Consider the following 20,586-nt stretch of genomic DNA (forward strand, 5'->3'; position numbering starts at 1 on the left):
CAGTGGGAACTATATTGGGGACATTTCTCAGACCCTGCAAAAGAAGAGCTCTCCTCAAATATGGAGTAGAGAATACAACCTGAAAGAATGAGTGGGCTCAATGAGAGTAAGAAAGGGTTATTATGAGAAACGTTTCCAAGTAGATTTTAATTTTGGAGAAATACCAAGGTATAAATTCATCTCAGACATTTAAAATGCATTAGATGCTGCTACAGCCCAGGCTGTCGATTCAGCCAGTATTTATTGAGCAGCAATTGTGTGTCAGCCGCTGTTCTCATGGCATGTACATTTATTATCTCATTCAGTCCTCACAAACACTATATGGGAAGTTCTATTATTATTCTCCTTTAACAGGAGGTCCCTTCTCTGGGAGGCTATGTTCCTTGCTCAAAGTCACACAGTTTTTTTAGCAGAGGGAAAAACTGGGATTGGAATCCAGATTTTTAAACTTTATTATATCACAGTTTTCATTTCTTAAAATGAGAAATTTCAAATGCAGATACATCATGATTTAAGTAACATTTCTTAAAATATAGCATCTCCCTAAATAAAAGACTGGTATAGGGTAAGCTATAGGACTAGCTCATTCTATGAAAAGTACTTTGCTCTTAACAACACAGTTTTACTGCAATAACATTTAAAATGGGGGTGATGACTTCCTTTTAGAGTCTCTTCTGCAAATTCACATGATTCCCATTCAGAGATGAGGCTGTATGTTCCCCACAAGAGGTTGCCCACCTTTCTCGAACATCCAGGCTACACCCAATGTATCTTCTACTGCATTACCACTGAAACAGTCCAACATAAAATGACAAAATTTCAGACACTTGATTTACAGTTATATTTTTAATTGCAATGTCAATAGGACAATTCAGTATCTTTCATAAAACGCTTATCTGTTAGGATTTGTTCATTCTCCATTATTTCTTCAAGGAAAGAAAACATTTTTTCTTTCTCCTTGTGTTTCTCCATGACCTTTGATTTCTACCCCTGCTCTCCAGGCATTTGTGCCATTCACTCATGCATTCATTCATTTAGTCAGTAAACATCATTCATTCACTTTTTCAACACATATTTATTGAGCATCCACTGTGTGCTGAGCACTTTCGTAGTCACTGATGAACTATTTTTGGTTGATGGCCAAACACTGTGCTCAGCTGTATGGGCACAGAGATGTTATGTAAGACATTATCACTATAGTGAGCAAATACAGTATAATAGAAAGTATGGTGGCATTTCATGTAGGATACAGAGAAGATATATGAATACTAACATGTCTAATATTAACAGTGCTATTATTAGTTATAATATATAATATACTATTATTACAGATGATGCATTATTTTACTTGGGGTCATAAGATACTTAGAAGAGTGATATGTCAGATAAAAAGTAGGTTTTCATTAGATGGTCATTGTGTTAGTCTGGGGCCAGGACTTGTGAGAAGCAGGTGCTAAGAGAGGATTAAATTATTAGGGCGAATTGTGAGAGAAAATGTACAGCCATTCAGCAGAAACTGGGAAAGCTGTCAGACCATACGTCTAACCCACTGTGATGGAGGGAGGGAAAGAAAATTGGGTGGAATGGTCCTGACTACTAGGTAGTCTAAGGAAAATAGGGTCATTGGAAGAAGGAGCCCCAGCCCCCCTAGGATAACTTCCTTCCTTCCAGGAAAGGATGTGCCGTAACATCTCGGCTGCACAAAGTCATGGTCTGAGAGGAGCCCAGGAGGAGCAGTCAGAGTTCTGCAGTTGGGACCATGACCAAGTATGCTCTTTGTAGGTGCAAGTCTGTGAGGTACATGATCAGGGCTACTGTAGTCCAGTGAGGCCAGCACCCCAGGCTGAGAGGGCAAATTAAACAAAGGATTTGCTAAAGGCAGCTTGGTGCATTTTAGAACTACAAGCTCAATATGGCTGGAGTATAATGTGCTTTTTGATTGGGCTAATGAGAAGTAAAAAGGGCAGGCATTGAGAAATAATACCAGAAATGTTCAGTAGCCAAATCTCACAGTCTAATGTGTAAATCTAAGGGATTTAGGCAATGAGACGACATTGGAGAGTTTAAGTAAAGCAGGGATGTAATTAGGCTTCTTTTTTCTCTCCAAATAAATCAGTGGGTAGATTAGAAGATGTGATAAGAAGCAGGGAGAGGAGTTGGAATAGCTTACCTTCTGATCTATTGTAATAACGCCACAAATGCAGACACTCAGAAAGGTGTTTGAAAAGTAGAATTAACATCACTTGATCACCAGTTGTGTGTGAGGAGTCTTTGATTCCCAGGTCTCTCTGGCTTGCACACTAGACAGTGGAGAAGTGGCCGAAGCTAAGGACTGCATGATCAGACACTGGTTTGGGAAAAAATACGTTTTTGCAAATTGCACCTTATATTCCAGTTACATTGAGCTTGTAGTTCTTTTAAAATGCACCAAACTGCCTTAAGCAAATCCTTTGTTTAATCTGCAAAGGGTGCTGCCCCACTGTGGCAATGGTGGCCTTGATGCAAACTGGGGGTTTCTGAGCCTTTCTTCCTCAAGAGACATTTTAACAACCAACCTTGCGGTGTGAGCCAACCACCTCAGGTCTTATAAAGTCAGTGTATTAGTGAGCTCACTTCTCTTGCATCTCTGTCTCACTTTTGACCTTTGTCTATGTAGCAGAAATCAGCCAAGAAAAAAACAGCCATAGATTAACGTAATGACTATGAGATCATGAGATTGAAAAATGAATTTCTCCCCAAATGGACAAGATCCTCTCTCAGCCCCACCCCTATCTTTGTCTTTCGCCCTTTGTTTTGGGAGAACACATCTTTGCACTCTCCAGACAGATGTGTGGAGTGACTGCAGCCCCTGGTCAAGAGCTCCCTTATCTCCGGACAACTGGTGATGGGTGGAGGGTGAAACATTATCTGACTTTCATAACCCAGCAAGGCAGAAATCACCTGCAGAAATCCTCAGGCTCTCTGCTAAAACATGCTTTGGTTCCAAACTTCATCTCTGTTATTTAAGTTTCATGACATTAATTTAGTCAACATAAAAATTTCTAGCCAAAATTGTATGCATAAATCACAGTCTTGGAGCAAATGGGAAGAGAAGGAAAGATTATTGTGATTCTCTGGGGAGTGTGGAGAGGGCTTCAAAATAGCATTTTTAAAGTACATAACTGTCCCAGGAGATGTGCTAAATACTTTATATCATTTCTCCTGCCTCCTTCCTTCCTTCCTCCTCTCCCTCCCCCTCCCTACCTTACCCTCCACCTTTCTTGTTTGTCTTCATCTTCTTTTAATTCACTAAATCCTTAATGTTCAGGCCACTCCTTGGTTCAAAACACACTAATGGTTTTCCATCTTGTTCATCATAAAAGCCTAAGCCTGTGCAGGGGCCTGCAAGCCCTATACACAACTAACCCTTCCCACTCCAGTTATCTCTTTGCCCTCCTTCCACTCCTCCACCTCCTTCCCTTGGCTGCAGCCACACTGACTCTTTGCTACTCCTTGGAGATCTCAAGAGCGTTCTTGCCTCAGAGCTTTTGTACTTACTGACCCCTCTGCTTGTTCTTCCCCCAACAAACCGCGTGTTCCCTGGCAATTTCGCAGCACATCCAAATGGCAGTTTCTCCTGTTCCCACATTCTCCATATCTCCTGCTCTGCTTTTTTTTTTCTTCATAGTTTTTATCACCTTCCAAAATATAATTTACTTATTTTCATTCGTTGCTGGTCTCTCTATATGAAAATACAAGGCATGGATTTCGCCACTTGGATTTTCTGCTGTGTCCTCAGCACATGACAGCAGTGCCTGGCTCTGCAGGGGTGACTATTAACGTTCCCAGTTATAGAGGAGGTGACTGCCTTGAGGGAGCTGAAACAGTTTCCTCAAGTCACATAATTAGCGAATGGCAGGGCGCAAGTTCAAATCTAGATCTGTCTGGCCCCAAGACCCAAGTCCTCTTCAGCACGCTTTGCTGTTTTCCCTTTTCAAATATCCAGCTAAATACTTTCATATAATCTGGAAGCAGCTTCCATACAGGGAACTTCTGCTTTCTAAACTCTGAATTTTGGTCCAGGTGTCCACCTGTGAGGGATCTGTGTGAGAGGCCAAAAAAGGAAAGGAACAAGATCAACAACAGAACTGTGGGGGTTTGTATACTCACAAAAGTCAAATGCGAGGTGCTTTGTGAGATCACTGGAAACCATCTTTCAGACACCTAGGCTGGATCACACTCACAAACTGTGGGAAAACCGGTGACACACCTGGGTCAGCCAAGGGTTCCATTTAGATGGCACGCACAGATATCTAACAGGAGTTTGCTGTTTATTAACATAAGCTGCTTTGCCATTCAGAAATGGGAATTAATCAAAATACTGCAAATGATGCACCTTGAGAAATGTCACTCCTTATCATGATTGCATTTCCATATTTGTTCCATGTTAGTTTGGTGTATGTGTGAAATGTTTTCAAAAACTATACTCTACTCAGATCAGCCCCTGGTGGCAGGTTGTGTTTGAGTCTGTTCCAAGGATCTGGCAGAAGCTGTATTGAGCTATTATTTCAGTGCAGCTTTATGCGCTGTGCACAACCTACATTTCTGTAGCAATCAGGAGCAGGGCACTTCCTAGCACTTGCGGCTCACTGGGAGCCTTGGAGAGCCCCGCTCCCTTCTTCCTGCCCTCTCTGTCACTCACCCTGGAGTAAAGGTCAGGGGCTAACAGCAGATAATTATGCTGCCTCAGGAATGGGTGCTTCCCTCTGAGGACCATTGCAATGTAATTCATTTCTTCAGTCATTCTTCTCAAGTATTAAAAAAGTCCACAAAAAAAGGAGTTTCTTCCCAGCCAGGACTTGCCAGCTCTGGATAAGAGCAGTCAGCATGAATTTTAATCAGAGAGTCTGCTTTTCAGCCCTGAATTTTCCATAATCAATTTCTTTTTATCTATTAATTAAAAGTGAATATGTATAGAGTTTGAGAATTGATGGATCTTGACGCCTAGGAGACCACTAGGTCACATTCAGAGCTGAGCTGGGATGTGTTTCTCCATAGAGCCTAATCTCATGTAAGAGGTACTTTAGAAGATTTTTTCTTGTTAAAATGATTTGCCCTGTGGTTCTTTAAATGGGTCAGCTAGTGCTGCAAATTAATTTACACGAGAGTGAGTCAAATTTTTTATCTATTTATTTTTTAGGAACAAATCTATAGAGGAGGTGAGATACACACAGATTCTCCTTCCATTGACCTTTCTTTTTACTTTGCTGTGGGGTTTGCCCTGCTCTGTTTTCCTCCAGCTACTTTACTCCCTTACCTGTCTGAGGCATGTGAAGAAGGTCATGATTCAAGGGGCATGCCCACCTGGGTAACTCATCACATTGGCCCTGTAACTTCTGTGATCAGAAGAGCCCCATGGTGATGACATTTAAATAGACACATAGATTTTTTTCCCCTAGGTTTTGGTGAAGGGGGTGTCAGCATTTCAGAGGACTATTGGGATTAGAGCAAATCATTCTTTGGTTGTTTTTCTCCTATTTGATACTCCATAATAGCATTTTTTTTCTCCCATTTAAGTACTGTTGGTTTTCTAGGCTGCCATAATAAAGTACCGCAAACTGAGTGGCTTAAACAACAGCAATTTGTAGTCTCATAGTTCTGGAGACCGGAAGTCCAAGATCAAGGTGTCAGCAGGACCATGCTCCCTCTGAAGGTACTAGGGAAGGAGCTGTTGCAGGCGTCTCTCCTAACTTCTGATAGTTCTTTGGCTTATGGCAGCATAACTCCAATCTTCACGTGGCGTTCTCCCCATATATATATCTCTGTGTCCAAATTTCCATTTTTATAAGGACACTGGTGGTGTTGGATTGGAGGCCCACCCTACTGCAATATTACCTCATCTTAACCAACCACATCTGCAAAGGCTTTGTTTCCAAAGAAGGTCACATTCTGAGGTACTGGAGATTAGAACTTCAACATAGGAATTGTGGGGATAGGGTGGGTCTCAATACAATTCATGACACTAACAATTAGTTATCTGTTGTTGTTTAATAAATTACCCCTAAATTTAGTGGCTCAAAACACTAACATTTATTATCACAGTCACTGTATGTTACAAATCCAGGCATGACTCAACTGCTTTCTCTGACTCTGGGTTTCTCCTAAGACTTCGATCAAGGATACACTAGGGATGAATCTGCTCCCAATTTCACTCGATGGCTGTTGGCAGGATATTGTTCCTTGTGACTCGTTGGAATGAGGGTCTCCTTTCCTCACAAACTACCTGATAAAGGCATTTCTGGGCATGGGCAGCTCACAGTGATCTGAGCAAGCAAGCAAGACGGCAAGAGAGAGTGTGGGGACAAAATGGAAATCCCAGTCTTATAACATAATCTTGTAATAATCTTGTTCATACTGCATTTGTTAGAAACAAGTCACCAGATTCAGCCCATACTGCAGGAGATGGCATCACACTAAGACATGGATATCAGGGTGCAAGGATCTAGAGAAGCCCCTTCAGAGGCTGCTCACCTTGGTCTGCCCTCTGAGTCATCCTTCTTTTTTCATGATAGTACACGTTTGCACCAAAATACTTTGTGTGGCCTGCTTCCTATAGTAGAATTCCTGGGTCTACAAGATCTGACAATTAAGTTCACAAAATCATCCTAGGAAAAGTGCTACACACCTCATTGCTGAATGTCACTATGGTCACCTTCGAAGTACTCCACTTGGGAAGCTATGCACCAACGCCAGCACCCAGTCCACCCTTCAAAGCAATTTTGGAACTCTTTTTCTGGAATGGTCATCAGAGCTGTCGTTGTAGTACCATTGGTGTCCTGAATGCCATCAAAATGTCTTCCTTTCATATTTCTTTTATCTTCGGGTAAAGAAAGAAGAAGTCATCAGGGGCTAGATCAGGTGAGTACGGAGTGTGTTCCAATACAGTTATTTGTTTACCGGCTAAAAACTCCCTCACGGACAGTGCCGTGTGAGCTGGTGCATTGTCGTGATGCAAGAGCCATGAATTGTTGACAAAAAGTTCAGGTCATTTTTGTCTAACTTTTTCACACAGTCTTTTCAGCACTTCCAAATAGTAACTTGATTAGCTGTTTGTCCAGTTGGTACAAATTCATAATGAATAATCCCTCTGATATCAAAAAACATTAGCAACATCGTTTTGACTCTTGATTTGGACTGACAAATTTTTTTTTAGTCATGGAGAATTGTCTGACTTCCGTTGTGCACTTTGACGCTTTGTTTCAGGGTCCAGTTGGTACACCCATGTTTCATCACCAGTGATAACATGGCCCAAAACATCGTCTTGCCTCTCCAAAAGGTCTTGGCAAACTTCAACTCTCCTTTGTTTTTATTCATCAGTGAACTTCTTTGGGACCATTTTTGCACACACCTTTCTCATGCCAAGATTTTCAGTTAAGATTTTCCTAACTGTTTCTCTATTGATGTTTATTTACTTGGTCTGCTATGCTTTCCACAGTCAGCTGACGATTTTGACGTACAATTCAATGAATTTTTGCAATATTTTCATCAGTTCTGTGCGTTACTGGCTGCCCTGACCTCTCTTCATCAGTGACACATTCTCTCCCCTCAAAAAAATGTTTAATCCATTTGTGCATTGCCGTTTTCTTCATGGCATTATCCCCATAAACTTGGACTAACATGTCCCTGATTTCACTTCCACTCTTGTTAAGTTTAACAAGAAATGTAATGTTTGTTTGTTGCTCTAATTCAAGCTTAGACATTCTCGCGACGGCACACAACAACACACAACAACAATAATGAACACCACTCAGCAAGACACCACCACAGGTCAACACGAACACAGCTGTGAGACACTGATATACCAAGGTTATGAAACCTGACCAAGCTGTTTGTACAGTGCTGCCAATGTAAACTCACAGTGGCAAGTTTGCGAACTTAATTGTCAGACCTCATAGCGGCCTCTCTATTTTGTACTATGTCTACTCCTATCAGTCTAAAATGACAGTGTTTCTGCTGATATCATTTTCTCAAAAACTCTAGGATTTTTGTGAATCTTTTTGGGGTTCACTGTACTAGAAAAAAAATCACACCCACAATCTTTGAGAAAAGCCTTATTCTAGTTTTGGGTCCTGTTTGAAGGCTCAGAAACCAGGCACTTACACATCCTAGAGGCTCTATTGTTCCACTGAGACAATCTGTCAAAGCACACCCTTAATCTCTTTAAAGGTCATTGTGTGGCACCTGTTTGAAGTCTTAACCAAGGGTGAGGCAGTGTCATTCAGCTTTATCTCTTAAACACATTTTCGTGACAGTGCTCAGAAAACATTTTTTAATTTTAGCATCTTTTGCTGTCTAGAGAGGCTGAGAATTTCCAAAATCCTCAAGTCTAGACTCTTGTTTAACAGTTCTTCCTTCAATTTTTCAGTCTTGCAGTTTACTATAATCAGCAAGAAAAAGCAAGATGGCACCTTTGACATAGCTTGAAAATCTCCTAAACTAGATCACGGACTTCATTAGTACTGGTTAAGACCAAGTTGTGAAATGGAAATATATTTTAAAAGCCCCTCCCATACATAAATGCAAATCTTCCCCACATCCTTTCTTGGCTCCTCTCCACCACTGGCTTCATTGCCCTTTGCAGTTCCTGACTGCTTAGGCCAAAGTTTTCAAGTCCTCCTCACCTGACAAATGTCTTATAGCTTAAGTATATTACAGTCAAGTCCTTGGACACTTGAAAGTCCATGGTGATAGAGATTCATCATATAAGCAAACCATGGATGATGATGCAGTTAGCTAATATGTTATTACCACAACATGATCTCCATTAAAATGTATAAAAGTCTTTAAGGATTATTGATATCATATAGTTATATAAAGCTATTGTTCTAATGATTTACATTTGAATATCTTTACAACCAATTTTGCCATTTATAAAGGGTTTCATCAACACATTTATTCCTCACAAAACTCCTAAGAAGCCAATATCTTATCCCCAAATTAGAGATTAGGCACCTGGGGTTCAGAGAGGTAAAAAGTCACTTGCTATTAATTGCAAGACTCAGGTGGTGTCAACTGGTACCAGGGTTGCAGACTGCACACTAGTGCACCCCACTCTGCATCATAGATGTCCTAATGGGACAACATGGAGGGTGTAGTTATTTAAAATAGGAGATCATGGTGGAATTTTATTAAGGTGGTTCTCAGATGTCACTGATTTGTCTGCACATTATTGACTTTGCCTACCACAGATACTGCAGACACCGCTGCCCTTTGTAGTATATCTTCTGTTAAGTTTTGGTCCAGACCTAGATGCCCTGAAAGATGCTGCACCAGAAATTGTCTCCAGAAATTCTCCACGAGCACATGTTGGCTTTCTCTCGATCCTTTCCTTGACCTATTAACACATTACTAAGATGAAGTTTGGCTCTGTTTGAAAAACTGTGCCAATAGCTTTCAAAGGTGGATTTGAACATCTGCTAAAAGGTTTGGCGGTATTCGTATTTGGTGCTTGTTACTAAATGAACTCTGAGCCTGGAGAAAAAAAGAAAAGAAAGTTAGTATAGAATCCCCTCTAGCTTTGGATTTGTCATTTTAGAGTTTGTGATAATTTAGATGGGGCTGACAGAAACCTGCCGAATTTGGAATCGAATGGCTTAAAAGATTGAGTCTTTCTCTGCTGCAGTGACATTGGCCTGGCCACAGGGTTTCAGCATGTCAGAGGTTGAAGGGGCTGAGAAAATGGTGTGGTCTTTTTCTTCATTGAATAGATGAGGAAATTGAGGCTTGGGGAAATAAAATGATACCTGCAATGTAGCCAGGTAGTGGTAAATTCAGTCAGATCTCAAATTAATGCTCTTTCGGAGTTCTCTTGTTCCATCACATAATGTTTTGGGGATTTGATAAGAATACAATAATTGTCAAATAATTTGTCATAAAAATTGCATTATCCTGTTAGTCTTATTTTTACCACCAGTAGGCCAGCTGGGTAACAGACATAATAATTGACTTTGCCTGATGCAGGGGCCCATGCAGCAGAGTAAATAATCCTAATACTAATAATGATAAAAAACAACTTTTATTTGTTGTTCCATATGTGTGAGGTACATCATAGTACTTTCATGAATTAACTCATTTAATCTCATAGCAGCCCTTTGAAGTCTGTGCCGTTGTTATATTATCCCCATCTTAGGAATCAGGAAACTGAGGTAAAGGCCACAGAGCTAGTAAGTATCATAGCTGCGGTTTGAGATTCAACATTCGGTGGTACCGCTCTCTCTCTGCCAACTGCTGAACTGCTTCTGCCATGTGCTCCACTGCAGAAAAGTTCCTGGTCTAGCACCTTGAACCTGCTCAGTGCCTGCCCCACAAAGAAGTGGGGTTGGCCTCTGTCCACTGACTCACAGAGGCAGCATCAGATAGGTTTGCTCCTGCAATGATGCGATGAAATTTTGTCATCAGCTGCCTGGAGTTAGCAAAGACTTTAAATGGTAAGGGCACAGCCTTCCACAAGACCACCCTCACTTCAGCCACTGTCTATAAGCATTGGGATTCCAGGCGATCTACACATTTGACCAAGTGGCTACAAATTCCAGGTATGGGAGTTCACTAAAAGGCATCACAACACTCAGGATAGCACTAGACTTATGATTACAGTTTTATTATGAAGGATAGAAATCAGGACCAGACAAGACACATAGGGTGAGGCCTCAGAGGGTCCCAAATGCAGAGATTCTGTGCCCTCTCCTTATGAAATCAGGAAGCACCACTCGTCCTCCCAGCATATTGATGTGTTCACCAAGCAGGAAGCTCAACTGAGCTTTACTGTCCAGTTTCCATCGGGGTTTTGTTACTTAGGCCTGATCAATCGAATCATTGGCCATGTGACTGAACCAATCTCCAGCCGTCCTCCCCTCCCTAGATGTCCGGCTAATATCATTTGGCTAAAGCCTCAACCCTTTAATTACATTGTTGGTCTTTCTAGCATGGCCAGGCCCATCCTGAAATTATCTAGGAACCCGCCATGAGTCAGCTCATTAACATAAACTAGCAAGGCCTACCATGACACTCCTATCAATTGGGAAATGCCAAGGGCTTAGGAGCTCCACCCCAAGAATCTGGGACAAAACCTAGATAAATTATTTTATTATGTAACAGCTGCATCAGAGGGTTTTTGTTTTTTTTCCAAGTGATTAAGAACAAGGATGAGAACAAAAGAATCTCTAAATTTTTAGTGGTTACTGAACACATTCATGTATATTATCTCATTTAGTCCTCATGCTCCTCCCTGTAGAAGATACTATTGATGTTTTTGTCTTACATATGGATAAACTGAGGCTAAATAAAGTTTAAAATATTCTACATGAATATCCAACTAGTAACAATTGGTGCTGAAGTTTAAAGCCAAGTTTTCTAACTGTATATCATAAGCCCTTTGATTCTATTAGAAAAACAGTAGAACATAATTAGAGAGAGATGTTTTGACAACTTAATTATTTTTCTTCTCTGAAAATTCAGGATGGGAATGGACTTGCCCAGGATAGGACAGGAAATGAGGACTGTGAGTATCTGGGAGATAGGCTTCTTCCTAATGTGGCAATAGATTTCCTCTCTAGTTTTCCTCATGTATTTATTTGGGGAAGGTTATGCATTGAGTCTGTGTCAGGCCATGCCCAAACACAAAAAGACACGGGCTTCTATGAAAGGGAGACAGACAGTAAACAAAAGATGACCACATGATGTGGTTAAAGACACAACAAAGGGAAGACCTTAGGATGGGCGCCTGGCTAGGACAGGGTAGGGGGAACAGGGAGTCGGGAAAGATTGCCTGCAAGAGATGAAGTAGGAGCTGAGTTTAGAAACAAACAGGGATTAGCCAGGCCGCCAGTTCTCTAAATAGGGGTATTGGACCCTCCTACATCAGTCTAGGAGGCTGATGAGCCCTGGTGATGCCCCAAAGCCCAGCACTTTGCAGGTTCCTTGCTCTCTTTGCATCTGCTTCGGATGTGCCTAGAACCCCTGATATAGGAATAGATAAGGGGGCTCCAGGAGTAAGGGTGCAGGCCTCAGGAATGATGAGGATATATGGATGTGTCAGAGGCTCCATCAAGTTTCTCTTCTGTGAAATCAGGACTTTGGACTTTCCTGTAATATCTGGGGTCCCTTCTGCCTCTAACATTTCATTATTTTGTGATTTTTATGAAAAATGTTTTGCAAAGCAAATGAATAGTGTAAATAAGATTATAAAGAGAATGTTTGCCTTGTTAAAGGAATAAATTGTTCTCAAGCACATCAGGGGCATTAATTTGCATATAAACAATGAAAATTCTATATAAGCAGGGGAGGCTTGTTTTCTTAGGTGTTTTGGTAAGTTAATTACAAATTGCTCTTGTCTGTTTTGCAACTCTGTGTATTAGGAAGTGATATAACTGCATTCATTTAAAATATTCTATACTTTTGAATAATCACACTTTCTTGAATGTTCATAATATCTGACTTTTCTTTTAATTACCTAAATTTTCTCAAATAATTTATTTATGTACTGGTCATAAATAGACAGAATTTGTTTCCCAAGAAATATTTGGATAAATTTATCTTGTGTCACCCAGATGTCAGAGATGTTGGCTGAACCCCATCAACACATTTCCAATCATCTTAGATTGGCTGCCCAACAAAGTTTGTAAGTCTGTTGGTATCCAAAACCCTGCCTATGCTTTTTAACTCCCTATGTCTTGTGGTCTTTCTATATCTTTCTCCCCCTATAACTTTGAGTGCGACCCTCTCCTCTTGTCAATCAGACTACATAGACTTCTCCTAGTAACATTTTGCAAGTATTTCATTTGTTTAGACAACTATCAGAGATTTAGGTATCATACAGAGATAGCACCATGCACAGAACAAAGCCATCTTTCTGGTTCCACTCTCTCCATGCCTCCTCCCCTGCTCCCACATTATCTTTCTCTTCTCCCCTTTCTTCCCAACCTTCCTCATTCCCTTGCTGTTCACCCTTCTCAGAAGCAAAACACATTCATATCTTGTCTTAAGCATACCAGTTTACTGATCACTTCCTGTAGCTTGGGCATATTCTTAAGGTTTGGTTCTCTACTTCCACATAGCTGCTCAAAATATATCAAATACATTTTGCTGGGCCAGGGTAAGTTTAGGAGAGGATATCATAAGGAAACAAGCTTCTGCTGAGAGGGATGTTAAAAGCTAGGCAAGTAAAGGGTCAGGGGATGAGTTCCCAGACAGAAGGAAGAGTCTGTGCAAGCCATAGAAGCATGTGAGAGCCTGGCAAAACCTCAAGTCATTCTCTGTGATCAGAGTTTAGAGTGATTATGGGAGGGTGGGGGTGGGAGGGTTGGGGAGGGCATGATTGACAATAAGATGGAGCAGGAGAAGAAGGCAGCGGTCACATCACAAATGATGTTAGTGTAGTGTACTTTTCTGCAGTAGGTGATGGGAACCTAGAGAACTACCACAACAGGGTGATGAAGCAGCAGAGCTGGTTGCAAAGATGCCAGATAGAATCTAGTGGAATGTCAAGGGCCTGGAATAGGGCATGGCCAGGCAAAGCTGAGGAAATGACATATTTAAGAGTGAAATAGGAAGCCAATGAGATCTGTGGATGATTGTTTATGGAGTGAGGGAGAAAACAACATGCCTAGGAAAACACTGAATTTCTGCCCTAAGTTCTTTTTTTCCAAGTTAGGGAATGCAGGGAAAGAAAATGAAAAATGAGAGATGTTCAATTTTGGAAATTTAATTTAATTTTGTTTCTCATTATACTATCTTAATAAATTGAGCAAAGGTGACAAGTCCTTGAGTGTCATTCATGGCACATCTCAGTAGGTTGAACAAGTGCAAAGTCATGACAGTTCAGCAACATGTTTGTGGAAAATGTCTGGGATATAACTCCTCCCCATCTAACAAATTCTGGCTGTATCATTTCATATAAGCCATGGTCCATGATTTCATTTTTCACATCACAGTAAACTTGCTCCCTGGCAATCAGAAACTAGGCTTGATAATGACTGAGGATGTTCTGGTTTGTTTTTTAATTGGTGTACCAAACAGGTTAAATTTAGCACGGGGCAAATGAATCAGTAAATTTTACTATAGTTACCACCTTCAAATACACTTGGTCAGAAGGCTTTCCCCACCTCTCTCCCTCATCATGATCATATTTCACAAACACTGCATACATTTCTGGTCATTTTTAATGGTGAGAACAGTTTCATTTCAGTATTTAAGACTCTTTTTCAGGTATTAAGAAGTTCTTACTAGTCGACATGAGACTACTATCTCATACCCAATTTAGAACATTTCCCCCTCTAAACCTCCCAGGTCAGAATGGGAAAAGAATGACTAGTAGAAAGAAGCATTTTTATTTAACTGGTCCTACAAATGTGATTCTCATCTGGCTTGGGGTCTTGAAATGCAAGACCTGCCGTGCGAGGTGATCACGTTCTCCTGTGTGGCAGGAGCTCCAACGGGCTGGAGAAGTTAGATGGAGCCACATAGTTCAGTGGCATGGAAATTTCTCCTTTTGAAAGGTAGAGGTACACAATCCGAATGGTTTTAAGTTTTTCTAACTACAGTCTAAGACCCCAAGAAAACTCTCTAGTAGCTTTAAGTTACTGTTACCTTGTTTATTTGTTTTTATTTATTTATTTATTTATTTATTTATTTATTTATTTATTTATTTATTTTAGGAAGTGAAATGGAGGCTATGTTGTCCTCATTTTTATGATGATATATGTTGAAAATAAAGTGAGCTCTATGAGTATCCTTGGTATGTGTACAGTGCAGTGAAAATTGTCTCTTCAACTCAAATCGAATTTAAGACTCTGAGAACAAAGATTGTTCTTTACCACAAATGGGAATGATGTAATGAATTCTTTTTGTCCCTATGCCTTTCTTCAATTTTCTATTTAAAGAAATTTCTGAAAATACATGAATTATGCAGCTTATCTCTCAGATGAAAAAGAATTTTCTTCTTGGATTAGATGGCTGCATATTTATTAATAGCAAAATTTTCCATGTTGTTTTGTGTCAAATAGGATGCAGACTATAATATGAAGGAGCCCTTGCAGCAATAATAACAGTAACAGATAAATAATTATAAAAGCTATATGGAATTGAAAGGCATTTTAATTTGTCATTACTTCTGTGAGTTCAGGAAGGAGCTGTTATTTTGACTATAAAGGAAGAGTGTGGTATTCTTTTGCATTACGGAATTAAGTTCTTAATATACCACTTTTATTATAAGTTAGAAAAAGGAACTCTCTTCTGCTTTCCTCTAATGATGTAATCATGACTTAAGATTGCTCACTTGTGGATATGTTTGGTCTTCAACAATGACATGCGGATACAGCACTTCAAACTCATTTTAATTTGAAAAACGTTCATCTTTGCAGTTTATAAAAATGAGATCATACTTGTTTGCTTAGTGAGAGCTTCCGACCTTTATGTCACATGAATTCATGAAGGTGACAACACTACAGAATTTCCTTAGGCCATGACCGGATGGTAACAGAAAGTGAATATTCTAAAACAGGATTTTACTTTTTATAACTATTTAAAAGTTGTTGTTGTCACCAGGGTCATTCCAAAGCAAAATTTCAAAGCTATTTTTACAGAAAACAAAAAATGCATGTAGTCTCCCTTTTCTTTTGTTATTCTATTCAGCTTTTTTTTTTTTAAATAAAATTTCAAGATATATTGTGTGCTTCTAGGAGAGTGATAAATTTTCCTTTGTAGCTAGTGGATTTTCATTTATCAGTTTCCATTAAGATATTTAAATCTTAGTGATAAGGGATAAGAAAATCTATGTAAGGATTTTTACCTGCTCCAGCACTCCCCTCTAAAATGTATCTTTAGGATTAATAGTCAACTATTAGAAAATACTATTTGGGCAGCCTCAATGCAACCAGAGGACGTCTACAATAGCATAAGATACATCCCATGCACATAACGTGAACCAGCTTTTTCCCTTTTGTTTCTGATCTTTCCCAGGGTTCAACTCTCACCCCTCGAAAGCTTTATGACTTTGTGCCATTAATGTAGCCAGTTTAAGCCTCAGTCTCACCTTTAAAATGGGGAGAAATAATATTCACATTAAAGGTGGTTTGGGGGATTAAATTATCATGTAAAATAAATGTGAAGCTCTTGACACATAGTAGGCATGCAATAAATGGTAATATCTGCTTATCATAAAGAAAAACAAACTGGAAACCTTTTAAAAATCAATTATCTATTTGATTTAAATCAGTATCTTTTGAAAGAAAAACCAGAAACAAGTTTTCCTATTTATCTAACTGAAAATTCTGAATAAATTGAGAATTAGGTGTGTAATAATTTGAAATCAAAATGCTGTAATATTGTTCTCCCCTCCCAACAGGAGGTTTGTACAAGTAGTTATACTGAAACTTAGAGGTGGATCTATGCAGTATGCCATAACTAAAAATCAATTTATTTTCATTTTAAAAACTTTCAGAATGAATTTAGTGTCTAGATTGATAGTGTAAAGATATATATTTTCTTCTATATACATAGAGATGACATTAGTAAATGAGTTATCATATACACAGATTATTTACAAGTTAAAAGATTTATCATGTAAATTCAGCTTTATTTTAATTTGATGGATAAAGTGATGTGGGTGGAGAGAGATTGAGAGAGAAAAAGAGAGAGAGAGAAGAGGGGAGAGAAAGAGGAGAGAGAGAGAGAGAGAGAAAGAGAGAGAGAAAGAGAGAGAGAGAGAGATTGGAATATGTAATTATGAAAGAAGGTAAGACTGTGTTCCCTTCTGTCTTATAGCCTGAAGAATAAGTAGTGAAAACATCAATCAAGAGATGAGAAAAAAATGTCAGGATTTCTCTGCCCTGGAGAATTGCTTATCAACCACCAGAGGAGGATTCTTTCTTGAACAATGAACATTTCTTATGAGGATTCACAGATTAACATATGACTAATTTTAGTTTTGGAGAATAAATGAGCTTTCTTTCTTCCTTTCTTCCTTATTTTTTTTTAATTTTGTGGTAAGTTATGATATTTGGATTTTTAAATTCTTTCCTGATAATTTATTTAGCACATATTCTAAATTATAACCCTATAGCGAACAGTGGGAACATCATTCAAACTTAAAGACAGTAGAAAAATCTAAATCTCCAGTTCATTCTACATTTCCTTAACAGATAAAATTATTCTATTAAGTCCTTGATGACTGAGCTGTAAACCACCTCTACCAAGAAATAAACATTTTTTTCATCATGTTGAACCTAACTGTGGCAACATGCACAGAACCAGAATCACTATTAGTAGAAGATACATAATGGACACAAGTATGGGTCCTTCTAATTTTACCTTAAAAAATGTGAGCCAGTTTTGCCATCTGAACAACGAGAATGAAGAGGGCAAATAGAAGAAGGATCCTCATCTTTTTTTTTTCCTGATCATTCAAAGAACAGTTTCTCCAAGTTAAGCTGAGTCCTTTTTGCAAGCTGCCAAAATAATAGCTTAGGAAAAGAATTAGTTTGCCTGCATGATGATCCTCTTAGGCAAAAACATCTTCACAGCAGTTGACCTTGATGAAATGTTTTCCCAAAGGCATCCAAAAGAAGAATTATAAACCCCAGAATGAGAGAGAAATAAATGAATACTTCTTACAAAGTTGGCCTGACTTGTGGGCTTTAGTGTGGTGTACTGATGATTTGGAAACCAGTTGAGTAAATTCTGAAGAATGACAGCCTTGGGTATGGTGAGGTCCCCTATTCCTCTGTGTCTCACTGAAATATTCTTGCTGAACCAAGATTCGATCACTTTGGAAAGAACACCAGTGGCCAGCATGGCAGACTGGAACCCTGTTACTCTCTGGATGCGGAACGTCTCAGTGTAAATCATAAAGCTGTTTCTCTAGGTTTAATTCTTCTCTCTCGTGACTGGATTTGGTGTCCTGCAGGCTGGATGCAAAGCCAGGCATTTAGCTTCTATTCATGATGCTTCTCAGTGCTCTGGCTGGGATTGCCTTTTGTACATTGTGACCACAGGCAATTGATCTCCTGGTCCCAGGCTTTTCTGATCTATTGTTTTTCCACAGAGAGCTGAGATGGTTACAGCTCAGTGAGCAATAAATGAAATGACTTAGAAATGCACAGTGTTGTTATTAAGGTGTTTGAAAGTTGGCACCATTCCCTTGAAGAGAGCCCACTCAGGAGGGGCCAGCGTGACCAGTTTCCGTGCCTGCAGAGAGAAGCTGCCACACCAGCCACGTGCAGTCGTGTGGGAAGGAAGGAGGGTTTGATGGAAAACAATCTGTTTTGCTGTGCTGGGAAAGCACATAACAGAACTACAAACCTCCAATGATGACTTTAGTTCAAATGTGTAAAATAAGGTTTTGTTTGTCAATTCTGCTGTAAAATACGCACTGTCCAAGTTACAACAACAACAAAAAAGTCTTTGTTTCTGTGTTTAGTGAATGAGCTCATGCCCTCAGGTTTTTTGTTTTGTTTTGTTTTAATAACCTAATATCCTACAGATGAGCCTATGAACATAGATCTCTTTTGCTCTACAGAGAGGCTATGCCAACCTTTTATAGTTAAGCTTCCAGATATAATAATCCTATTATTTCAGAATTCCTCATCTAAGTACCGTTGCTCTTTGGCAATCTGTCAAGTGAAAGTGAATACTCTGCCAGAAGTTTCGTTTGTTTTTAAATTTCTTTACTTATTTTTGCCCATGCAGATAAGGGAAATTGTCAGTATAGTCTACCATGGCGGTGACATAGTCAGCTTTAAACAGGAAAAGCCTAGGAATGTTATTTCTATTTGGGGACATCATATAAATGAAAACATCCCTGTTTGGGAAGCTAGCTGTTTGTTGTCATTTTTGTTCTTCTTTTTCTTCTTCTTCTTTTTTTTTTTTGTTTTTACTGTATTTGTTTAATTAGCTCACATCTTACATCCCAGTTTCATTATGAATGAATGGGAGTGAAATATAAGGTAAATATTTTCAAATAGCAAAATTAATTCTGGAGGAGAAGAAGCGACCCATGCATATCTGAGCTTTGTTGCACTGTTCCAGTAGGGCCACCTGACTACAGCAGAGATTCCGGGAGAGATGAGGGCAAGTCCAGGTTTGCCTGTAAAATCTCAATTTGGCAACTAAAGGAGAACCCTATCTATTTGAAAGAGTGAGACTATACAAATTATCAATCTTGAAAGTACTTTCACAGTTCCAGAGTACTTGTAGTAATGTCAAATTAACTAACCAACTACTGCCCTTTCGAAGTTTTGCTCCAGTGAGGGAGAAATGATTCAAAATTAACTTAACACACAAACCTAACAGTGTCCTTATATTAGAGTAAAACTTTTGTATTTAAAAGGATACTTGCTAAGGGGTTGAAATAGTCTATGACTTCTTATAAAAAATACTCCTAGTCTTGCAATTCTCTTATTTTGCCAAGAGTTTTTCTTCTTTAAGTACAGAGGTAAGCTTCAGCCTAGCACTTGTGTCCATGGCCACAAATGCCATGGTAGTGAAACCCAAATTAATGAGCTTTTATTATATAGAGTCTTCACAACCAAGTGCACTAATAAATATGATCATAAAGCAATCTGTTAAGTGGAGAGGACTGCAGTGATCCCTCTTGCTGATTAAATTGGTAATAAAACTCTCATCTGCAATTACTTGACTACAAAGACCAATAGAATTTGTTTTTCATCTGCCTCTTAGATGACATATAAACATAAATTGGAGCTGCAAGAGTCCTTATACCTTTCTACTGAAGTGAGTTTATTAGACCAATCAGAACAAGAGACGAAAAATATGAGATAGATGAAAAATGCTAATAATCTCATAGGGAAATTTGAGCCCCAGCGGGGGGTTAGTGGGGGTGAGGGTGCACCTCTTCCATAGTTGATCTTTAAGTGAGGTGTTTCTGACAGGTCACTGAGAGCACAGCATATTAGAACTCCAATAAAAAAATAACCTTTCTAAACTGTCAGGTAATAAAATAACTACTGTCTGTACACTCCATCCAAGCTAAATATTCGTTGCTCATTTAACCAGCTTGTACAAAGAATTGATTGTTGTTCTTTTGTGACCAGAATGAGAAGGATCTGATCAACATATTATTGTGAAGACAGATCTTTTCTTTTTCTGCTTCTTAATTAATTCATGCTAAACTACCTCATAGGTTTGTGTGGATTGAGTAATTAATAAATGTCAGCTGCTTAAAAATATAAACCTCTATATAAATGCTGTCTTTGTTTTCTAGTTTAAGATATGCATGTCAAATTAACTATCTGGATATTTCATTGTAACATTTATGTTGATACATTTGGCTTTAAATTTAATACACAAATATCTTGATGTGAAGTGAAAGCCTGAGCATCTCAGCATGGACTGAGAGCATCAAACTCAAGTCTGACAAATGTAGCGCCTAAGGAAGCAAAAAGCACCTAGAAGCAAAACCAAAATGTTTTCTTAAGCAGATTTTGAAGCAGGCATTCTCAAAGGTGGTGGTGGTGGTGGTGGGGTGCCAACACTGGTTTTAAAGAGTGTCTTAAGTAATTTTGTCATACAATAGTTAAAATGCCAAAAATTGTC

At 39.1% G+C, this 20,586-nt stretch overlaps 1 protein-coding gene across 3 annotated transcripts in view; it reads left to right on the top strand.

The window, feature by feature from the left end:
• ZMAT4 (zinc finger matrin-type 4) overlaps positions 1-18,664 on the top strand; it is a 325,908-nt gene extending 307,244 nt beyond the window's left edge. For all 3 annotated transcript variants that reach the window (XM_033104618.1, XM_033104619.1, XM_033104620.1), the window contains one exon: positions 16,798-18,664. In XM_033104618.1, coding sequence (XP_032960509.1) covers positions 16,798-16,813 — 16 coding nt within the window. In that variant the 3' untranslated portion in view covers positions 16,814-18,664. The remainder of the gene's footprint in view (positions 1-16,797) is intronic.
• The last annotated feature ends 1,922 nt before the right edge of the window (positions 18,665-20,586 follow it).

The sequence above is a fragment of the Rhinolophus ferrumequinum genome, chromosome 4 (assembly GCF_004115265.2).
Source record: "Rhinolophus ferrumequinum isolate MPI-CBG mRhiFer1 chromosome 4, mRhiFer1_v1.p, whole genome shotgun sequence".
Classification (NCBI taxonomy): domain Eukaryota; kingdom Metazoa; phylum Chordata; class Mammalia; order Chiroptera; family Rhinolophidae; genus Rhinolophus; species Rhinolophus ferrumequinum.